Source organism: Neltuma alba, unplaced genomic scaffold, assembly GCF_004799145.2.
Source record: "Neltuma alba isolate B1F8T4 unplaced genomic scaffold, ASM479914v2 tig00011559_pilon, whole genome shotgun sequence".
Classification (NCBI taxonomy): domain Eukaryota; kingdom Viridiplantae; phylum Streptophyta; class Magnoliopsida; order Fabales; family Fabaceae; genus Neltuma; species Neltuma alba.
In genome coordinates, this window is record NW_021636217.1 from 192,073 (window position 1) to 202,584 (window position 10,512).

General features: G+C 30.7%; 1 protein-coding gene across 1 annotated transcript; it reads right to left on the bottom strand.

Moving 5' to 3' along the window:
- Positions 1–2,086: 2,086 nt before the first annotated feature.
- On the bottom strand, positions 2,087–4,000 carry LOC114714970 (60S ribosomal protein L38). The gene is made up of 3 exons (XM_028899766.1): positions 3,907–4,000; positions 2,589–2,772; positions 2,087–2,300 (listed from the first exon to the last, which is right to left on the bottom strand). The coding sequence occupies exons 1-3, from the start codon at positions 3,907–3,909 to the stop codon at positions 2,278–2,280; spliced, it is 210 nt and encodes a 69-aa protein (XP_028755599.1). The 5' UTR covers positions 3,910–4,000; the 3' UTR covers positions 2,087–2,277.
- Between the last annotated feature and the right edge of the window lie 6,512 nt (positions 4,001–10,512).

The window sequence follows — 10,512 nt, forward strand, 5'->3', positions numbered from 1 at the left end:
CATTTTTTTAAAAAAATTATATTAGCACATTAATTGACAACTAATGGTACAGTGAGTGACGAGTGATGAAACATATATTGATAATAAAGGGTACAGATAATGACAATTAACTATGTATCAGAATGTAATAAACAGCTAACTTTCATTTATTACATCATATACATGTAATTACACCAATTTCATAACCCATTAAAAAAAAATATAATTGCATGTATCCAGTATCAAATTAATTGTTTGTGTGTATTGTGACATTTACAAAAAAAAAATTCATGCCACTTCTATTTACAAAAAAATTATTTTGCCATCATTTATCTAGGATTAAAGTGGTTTTTTTTTCTTCATTTTTTTATCTTTTGCCTTATGTGACTGCTCACCCTCCTTCGTTGTTTTTCTCCCTCTTTTTGTAACCTCTACTAATAAGTCAAGGGTATAGAAGGTTATCGCCTTTGTGTGAAAAATTTAAAAAATTAGTTAATTTAAATCTATACAACAGTATTACTATTGACAAGTCAAAGAGTTATATTGATAACTATCACGATCTATATTGACAACATATTTTCCTATTTCACAGTAAGTTTCTAATCATATCAACCTTCATCTTTCTCATCAATTCCCTCTGAATCATGCCCAGACAAAGGAAGCCCACTTTCAACCCACTCACAATATATCCAGAAACAGAATATCCCTAATCACCCTAACCCATGTATAATAAAACCCCAACTTGAATGACCAATACACACCAAAACCAAAAACACAAGCGATTTTTGCCAATGATTGATGCTAATGAAATGGATGAGATTTTCATATGGAAATGGGAGAAGAAGCAGAATAAAATTTGGGTTTTTTCCCTCTTGTTTCCTGTGTATTGAGTGCTGATTTTCAGACTGAAAAACAAGATAGCATTTAGTTACTGTGGTTGCATCTCATCAGGAACAGAAACATCTTTTTACAATTCATCAAATTGCACTCAAGTCCTTTTGGAACTTCAGAATCATTACCAAATTTCCTGAAACCATTTTGTAGTATCTTGTGTTGCATGGGACCTTCAGTGTTATTTTCCCTAACTTATGAGCTACTGCTGATCCCAACAAGAAAAATTTGACTAAGGGTGTGTTTGGATGAAACCAAACCGTGATTTGGAAAAGTGATTCTGGAGAATAGATTCTGGGGAAAATAGATTCTGTGAAAAATAGATTTTGTAAAAAAGTGATTCTGAGAAGTGAGAGTGTTTGGATAGTTGTTATCAGAAGCACTTTTTATATATACAAATTACTAAAAAAAAGACATAAGTTAATATGATAATTACAGAAAAAATAGATTTTATGATATATTTTAATTTGAAGGAATAAAATTGTTAATAATATGTTTTTTACCAACATAATTAATACTCCCTCCGTTCCTTATTATAAGAGACACTTGATGCTTATGTCATGTTCCTATATATAAGAGACACTTACAAGTTGTCTCTACTTTTTGTGTTGATTTACTATTTTACCCATATTTATTATCTCCAACTCACACTCTCTCTCCCTCCCACTTCTCTTTCTTTTAATAATTTAATTATTCTTTCTCTCCTTATTAATGAGGGTATTTTTGGAAAAAAAATTATACTTTTTATACATTAATTGTTCTTAACTAACTTTAACTGTTTTTTTGATCAACGTACTTCGGTTATTTGTCTCTTATAATAAGGAACGGAGGGAGTAATACATAAGATAATATAATTAATAAATAATTAATGTGTATATATATTTATAAAATATAAGATTAAATATATTTATAAAAAAATATGTTTATAAAAAAAATAATAAGATACATATTATATAAGCCCTCACACTCTCCTTTTTTTTCCAAAAGCAAAAAAATTTTGCTTTTTCCAAAACCATGGTTTTGGAGCCAAAACCATGGTTTTGACCCAAAACCATGGTTTTGACCCAAAACCATGGTTTTGGTTTTTGGAGGGGGTGTTTGGGTAGATTATTCCCCAAACCATGGTTTGGGGTGTCACCCAAACACACCCTAACGTAGCTTTGTTCTACTGAACGTACGTTTGGCACCCCAATCGGCAATCCAAACATAGCCTATATATCCAGACAAAACGAAATTTCATTCCTTTTCCAAATAAGCGGCCCACAAAATCATGTTTAAAGACAAAAATACACTATCCAAACATGGCAGCAAACCATTCTCTTGATACAAGGCACTAGAGAATAACTAAGAAACCAACACCAAAATAAAACATAAGAAACAAAAAAACCGTTTGCTCTTCCATAGCTCTCACAGATCTTGAACGCTCAAACCTGCGATCAAAAAGAGGAATACAAGTTATAGTGTGGCATCCAATATGACACAGCACCCAAAGAAGGCATGAACATTTATATAAAACAGACACAACATAAAAGTTTCAATTGTCTCTGTGTAATTTCAATCACTGTGACATCTGTCTAGATGCAGGTGGCTTATTCTTTAAAATGTCAAGTTCAGTATGAATGCATGTACAATTACGCTCATTTGTACCAATGTATAGACTACAGAGGATCCAACTGACATTCATCAAATAAAGGACGGGACCATTCATCTTTACTAACCCGGAGGAAGTGATTGCTTCAACTTATCAGCCTTCTCTGGGTCAAACACACAAAGTGTGTACAAATACTTGGAGCATCGGACCTTGAATTTGACAACATCTCGACTCCTCTTGATTTTCACTGACCTTGCATCCTTCCTTCTTGCAGTAAGGAGGAAATCCTTAATCTCGTGGATTTGCTTAGGCTGCGTAGAATGCACAACATTTTTATTTTTTATATTCTTATCTAAGAGAAATGTTAATGTTAATATGCTGAGAACTATCAGAATTTGACACATATTATGACAAGCACTGAAATCAAACCCATATCATGTTTTAAAGCGCTAATCTGTAATCACATCATGCATTGTTGGCGGGAAAAAAAATTGAGACTAAATTTTGAAGAATCAACAACGTCTTCAAACATGTTATCACATCCTGCAAAACATCAATTGACAAGCCCAGATCTTCTAACACCATAGATTAACAAATTGAAAATTGCAATGCAACTTTAAGTGTCAGCGTAGACATATAAAAAAGGACCCGAACCAGTAATATGCACGTTCAATCATAAAAGAACCTATAGCAGCAAGAAGGACTAGCTAAAAAGTAACGATGAAATAAGAAGCTATAACTAATTAGCTGATACAGTAACTGACTTCTGTCTAATTCAATTCCTACAGCTGGGTATACAAAACCCACAACAACGAATTCAACGAGTAATTAAACAGATACCCAAAAAGTTGAGAAGCTATGACTAATTAGCAGCGGTTGATAAAATAGCTGATTTCTATGAAATTAAACATCTACATCCGGAAATACATAAGCCCCAACAAAGAATTCAGTGAAGATCTCAGAAAATGCACGTAACACACTGCTTTTAGGGTTCATAGTAGAGCTCCTCTTGATCTTAACTATATACACGCCATTTATAAGCAACAAAAATATTTTAGCCTTCATATTCATATTATAAGGAATAACAACACACTTCCAATTTCCAAATTCCCTTCATTCCCGTTTTCTGTCATTTTCTACAAATTAACTCCAGTACGGTTTTCTATTCATTCTACAACGAGTCCAAGGAAAGGGGGGGGGGAACCAGAGAGAGAACAAGTTATCATTCGACCTTCCGTTTTTAAGTAGAAAAGTCCAGCCATTACAAATTCAACCCAGATTCAAACAGAGTGAAGAACGTATCATTCAAATCCCCAACAGAAAAGAGACATGCATCATGTCCCGTTTCATTATACTTCATTTAAGCCATAAGGTAGGGAAGCAGAATGTACAATATCACGAATCGCTAATCAACAGAATGAAAATTGCAGAGAGGAAGAAAATACCATGATGAGAAGGCCGACGTCTGCTCTAGAGTACGAATGCCAAGCAAAAGATCAAACAAGGCTTGGGGGAACTGAAAGTAGAAAGGTATGTAGGCGAATTGCAACCGCTAGTAAACCCTACCCGATTTGACTCGCAAAGCCCAAAACACTTTTAACGGCCTAATCCTCTCTTCAGAGGCCCGCACCATATTTAAATGAACTTTGGGCTTAAGCTTAAAAACATTTTAAAACTTGGACTTATGTTGTGGCCCAATTGTCCATTGAGGGTAAAAAATAGAAAGCACCAAAGATTTCTATAATTTTTTCCTACTGTTGAATTTGGTCCCTTTAGCTTTATTTTTTTTGGTAAATATTTATAATTTTATCTGACTTTTAATCAGGTTTCTGTAACTTTTTCTTGTTGTTAAATTATTATAGTTCCATTTAATTTTCATCAATTTTTTTTTCAGTTTTTATAATTTTGTAAAAAAAGGTATCATTATTTGTATACAATAAATACCGCCATTCTAACTTTCATTCATGTAAGCCAGCCTTAATAAAGTTTTTTTTCTTCAGCAGGCCAAAAAAATAAAGTTTTTCTTCATAAATACACATAGTAAAGTTTTGAAACTTTTCTTTTTCATATAAGTTGTCTATTGATTACAAAAAATAGAGTTAATTCGGGGGGGAAAAGATAAAAATGATTTTAAAAATAAATATAAACATCGATCTCATGCCTCTGCTTTGAAAAATTATTGAATAATAATCATAAAATTATGACATATATTATAAAAGAAAACAATTTCATAGAGTCTACTCTCTTAGTTAGAACTAGAATACTTCCTAAATGTAAAGGGGTAGTTAGGAAGTTAGTTTTGGTAATAAATTTGTAAAACTTCAGTCTATTTTATCTATCATATTATTAATGTTCTTCAAACTAATTTATCTAACTCATAAAATGATATATATATATATATATAATCTAACGACATATAGGGATATTTTTAGGAGAATATGTCAATTTTGTTAAAATTAAATAATTTATTTAACTTTCTTAATATATCTAAGTAGTTAAGTAGTTTTCACATAAACGATGGGAGGAGTCTACCTTTATATTTCTGTTTGTATTTGCTTTGTCTGTTTTTCTTTCTTTTTTTTTTTTAAGGTAATCAAAAATTTGTCTTTTGATTTCTATAAATTTAACACCATTGGTTTCATCAACCAAAAAAATGCTTCTGTTAAAATTTTTAATATTCACAAAATATATCAAACAATGACATGTTAAGTTTAATTTTCGAAACTAATAACGATGGTCACAAAAATCATATTTTGACACTAATAGTATTAAGACTTAAGATTTCATGGCTGAAAAAGTATTTTATAAAATTAAAGGACTAAATTAAAATTTGTTGTAAAATTAATAAACTAAACATTTACCAATTTTATTAATACAATAATACCACATAGATATAATGCCCATTTGTTTGAACTTAGAAATTACGAATGAGTGTGAGAAGCCTTTTTATAATACATATAATACACACACCTCGACAACAATTTAATTAATGAAAATTTTCCTTATTTCTCGTAATTATTTTGTGGGAAATACTTGGAAAATTTGTGAGAAACCTTTTTACTTCACTCCCCCAATATATGCTACCTTCCTTATGTATTTTCTCGCAAATGTCTCACGAAATATTGTTTTTAGGATAAAATTTACGGGAATTTTCATCAGAAATTGTAGTGATGTCATGGGAAATTCTTTCATTAATGAATCCATGCAATTAAATAGAAAAAGAAACAGAAAAATCTTCATTAAAAATTTTATTGATGAGAAGAACCTGATAAATTTCTATACATAAAGTTTTTGTACTTTCTGAATTTTGCATAAACAAAGTACAAGTACTTTGATTTAAATTCTTATCACCAACAAATTAAAATTTTTAATGGAGGATTTGTTTCCCAATTTTCTTATGAAAGGATGGTTTTCTTGTAGTTAATAAACAATTTGGTGCATATATAGTCAAGCGCTTGCAAGCAGTAGTGTGGACACACTTTCAATGGGAATGTACAGATCGTTTCAGGAAATATTTCATAAAACTTTGACCATTTGAATAAGTAAACTTGTATAAGCCTGGATTTTGTTTGAGAACTTCCGTAAAATTTGATAAAACTTTGAAGAAATATGGACGCAGTTTCACTAAATTTTCATTTCGTACGCTTAGGGTTACACTTTTCGTTTTTTTTTTTTTTTTGAAAAAAGCTTAGAAAGCTACAGAAAAAATTACGCTCTCTTTGATTTTAAATGTAAGAACTAGTAAAGAGATTTGCTTTGATTTTAAATATAAAACTACAATCTTTTCATCCTTCAAGTAGTTTCAAATGCAAATAATTGAAGAAGTTCTTTTATGAAAACCAACACATATTTTTACAAATAGCTAATTTCATTAAAAAAATTTAATCTTTTAAATTAATTATCCAGCTCCTTTATTTAAGATTAATGGAATTAATAAAGTTGGAGGTGCAAAGAATAAGTAGCTAGCCAATTTACAATTTACGAGACTTTCATTTGCATAAACTTTTCATTAATCTTTGACTGTGTGAATAAGCTGATTAAATTAATGCTCAAATTGTGTTCCGAAAACTTGAGAAAATTTTGATGAAACTTGAAAGAACATTGGGCACATTTTCACAAAAATGTTCATTAGGACACACTTCTAAGTTCTATATAAATAGGAGATCAACTTACATAATTGAAGGCAAAGAGCAGCACAAGATTGTGTGTGAAGAAATATCTGGTGTTGTTAGAGGCAAAATGAGTTCTAAGAAGCAAAACAATGGCGGTAAAGATTTGGGTGACCATGCTGGGCATGGTGAAACCTATAAGAGCCCTTCTAAAGCTTCAGGCTCAGGCAAGGGCAACAAATCAGATGTTGTTGGAAATGCTGGTCATGGCAACACTTATCCCTCTTCTAAAACTTCAGAGTCAAAGAAGAGCAATAAACCAACTCTTGCAGAATTAGCCGGTCCTCATGATTCAAAGTGAATCCTTCGAGCCTATTCATATGCTAAGGTAATTTTATCATACTTCTTCACATAGTATTAAAATTCAACATGGATTGTTCGATCAAACCAGTGATCAAATTGGTAAATTAATCCCTAACCGGTTGGGTCAAGAATTTTGAAAGGGGTCGATCAGGTTCAATTTTTTTCCCCACTTTGTTAAGCTCAAAATGATATCATTTTGAGTTGAAAAAAAATAACATTAAGTTCATATTATGTTTTGGTAACTTTGTTTTGTTAGATTATATGTGACTTATATATAAATATTCTATTTACATGTGAATTAATATTTTATTTATACATTATTCTTTTATGATTGTACATGAATATTTTTTATATATTTTCATCATATTATATTATTTTGATTATGATTGAGTTGATCTCAATTCAGTGTATTACTAACTCTTAAATTACTGTCTCAAGTTGTTCAATGACATATCCGGCCTCTAGGACCTTCCTTCTTCACATTGAATTTCGTTAAGCTTATTGAATATAAAATGAGGATAATGAAAAAGAAAAATGGAAAACAAAAAAAAGGATAATCCACTCCCTGAACATGAAAACCTCAACTTCAATTAATTTTTCTCATTCTTTTATTTTAAATTTCTCTTTATTAAATTTTTATAATTACATTTCTTCAATTTTTTTTAAAATCAAACTCATTAAAATTTTCTCTCATCGTTTTATCTTGGTTTCCTCAAACCAAACGGACTATTATCATTCAACAATAGTTAGAACAATGACCTTTTGGCAGCAACAGGTGTCGAGCCAAAATTCTTTTTTATTTTTTATAGTGTTGTGGGTATATGTAGATCAATACCTATTATTGGGAAAGTTATAAAAACTCCATAAAATAAAAAAGAAAAACATCACAATGACTTAATTGAAAATAAGGTAAAGTTATAAAAAACTTGCATATTAATTTTCTCTTAATTATAAACTTGTAATAATTACTTAACAAGTACAAATAGCACAATAAGATCGTGAAGAACAGAAACTTCTATATATGCTCTGTTGCTCATCATGAGTTGATAAGTATGGGTATAAGAATTAAAAAGGGATGGTTAATAAGGATTTTTTTTTTAAATTTTTATGATTATTTTATTTAATGTCTTTTTTTTTTAAATTTTCAAGCAGGTTGAAAGCTGGTGGGGGATGGGGGATTAATGCTGCAGGGAATATCAAATTCTATGAAGTCTTCTTCTTTTTTTTTTCTTGGGGTTTATTTTCAATGTTTCTTTCCCAATTAGAGTGATACAGATAATAAAATGCTTGTAAGTTATATTTTCTATGTTAATAAAGTAGTAGTTTGAAAAATATCATTGTTTATGCATAATTGCCATATTTTTTAAATGAAATAAATTATTCGATGAAATTAATATGATATAAGTCTTTATTGGACGACAGTGCTTAAGATCTTTTACAATTATGAAATACAATTTTGAATATATTAGTAATAAATAAATGGTTAAAGGGCAAATTTGTCCTAAAATTTTCACTTACGAATGCTTGGTACCTAGAAGTTTTTTGGGATGCAAATTTTTCTAAAAGTTGAAAATTGTAGCAATTTGTCTCTCTACGGTTAAAATGTTAACTGTCAATGTCATTTTTTTAACAGATAAAGTTAATTTTGTAATAGTATAGGGTACAATTGCCACAATTTTAAATTTTGGAGGAAATTTGTACCCAAAAGACTTTTGGGTAGTGCCAAATGCTCTTAAGTAAAAACTTTCAAGACAAATTTACATTTTAAAAAATATTTTTTGTTATATTGATAATATATTTTGAATAGATATTTTTTTTGTCAACAAAAAGCTTTATAATTAATTGAACGTTCTCCTAATAAGCCCTAACAATCTCATTTTCTGAAAATTTATCATGCTCCACTGGTGTTTGGAAATATCCCAAACACCCATTAACCAAAATCATTTTGAATGTAATAGAATGCCTTTTTTATTTTTTATTATATTGACTATAAGAAAGCGGCAAAAAGGAAAGACCCTTCTTTCTTGAAAATTAAATAAAACTGCAAACTCAAATTTCCTTATACTGCTTCAGTTTAAACTATTTTTTCAATTTTGGACCCAAATCTAGGTGTCATTATTTTTCTAAAATAACCACAACCAATTTTTTTGGGATAAGGTCTATTTTTATCTTGGAAGTGTTCAGTTAAGAACTATCAATATCTGAAAGTTTCATTTGGAGCAATGTCAGCCCTGAAAGTTTGCAAAACATAGCAATGACACTCTGATTTAACTGATCTAAACAGTCAAACATTAGTTGACCATTTATGTTGATGTGGCATCTCCATGTGGCGTACACGTCACTTTTTTTTGCCAACTTAGGGCCAACTCATACTTTTAAGGAGCGAAAAAAAAAAAAAAAACTCCAGAAGCTCTCTGTCTACCATAACTTCCGTCCACTTCAACCTTCACCTCAATGCAAAACCTTGATCTTCCACAAAGTGTCACAACAAGATCATAGGTATCTCCGTCATCGACACCATAGCACCAACGGCATGACCATCGGCCAAACTGTCCTTACCCAAGACCACATTGACGAGCCTTGTTGACGCCAATCCGATGGGCTGCGATTCCTTCCCTTCCCTTCAAACTCTTCCTTCCATTAAGAAGCATTTTTACCGTCCTTCTCCCTTGATAGGTCACTTTTATCCCTTTTTAGCTCTATTTTTGCAAATTCATGCTATATTAATTTATACTAGTCATTTCTTAAGCATAGCATCAACTAACCATACTTCAACTATAACTTACAAAGTAATGTGGTCATTGAGTCATTCTTCCACTTTTACTACTAATTTACGCAATACATGAAGAAAGGTTTAAAAGTCATATAAAATAAAAACATATAGTATTCTTCCTCAAGCTAAGGCCACTTTCTTGCCTTTCCTCTTGTACTTCCAGCTCCTAAGTGGGGGGAAATTTGAGCATAGAAAGGGGTGAGATTTTGGGGATATCTCAATAGCATGTAACCACAATAGTAATGCCAAACATGCAAAGTAAGTTATGCCATATTTCTAGCTATCAATATGCTTTCTTGCAAAATTCATACCATGGTAATGGAGGAAAACAACATGCCTTAAAATAACTTAACAATGCATATAGCCAAGATATAAATGTAAGAAGTTCAATACATTTCAAAATTACGAGCTCTATCACATCATGGCACCAAGACAAATGGCAAACATACAATACAAAGTTAACATTAAAGTTAGAAGTTCTAGCTACCTTCTTTTGAGTTTGTTTTGTTGCCTCTTAGCTTCTTCTCTTGATACTCCTCTAGCAACCGCCCAATGCATATTAATCAAGCAATAGGACATTCCGCATTATAACTCATACCACATCAAACACTTTCTAATCTCCCTTCACCCTTTTTCTTGATTCTTTAGGGTATTATTTCTTCTTTGTTTTAACAACTCTCTTAGGTTTTCCTATATAATTTTTTGTAGAATCTATATATAAATTTAGATTTATCAAAATCCAATTCTTTTCTCTTATAATCAAGCTTGGCTGAGAGGTACTCTTGAAATTTAAAAATTTTATTTTC

Excerpts from the sequence above, each read along its gene's own strand:
- LOC114714970 (XM_028899766.1), bottom strand. Across the intron at positions 2,301-2,588 it reads GAAGCAATCACTTCCTCCGG|GTTTGAGCGTTCAAGATCTG; the intron begins GTTAGTAAAGAT and ends TTTTGATCGCAG.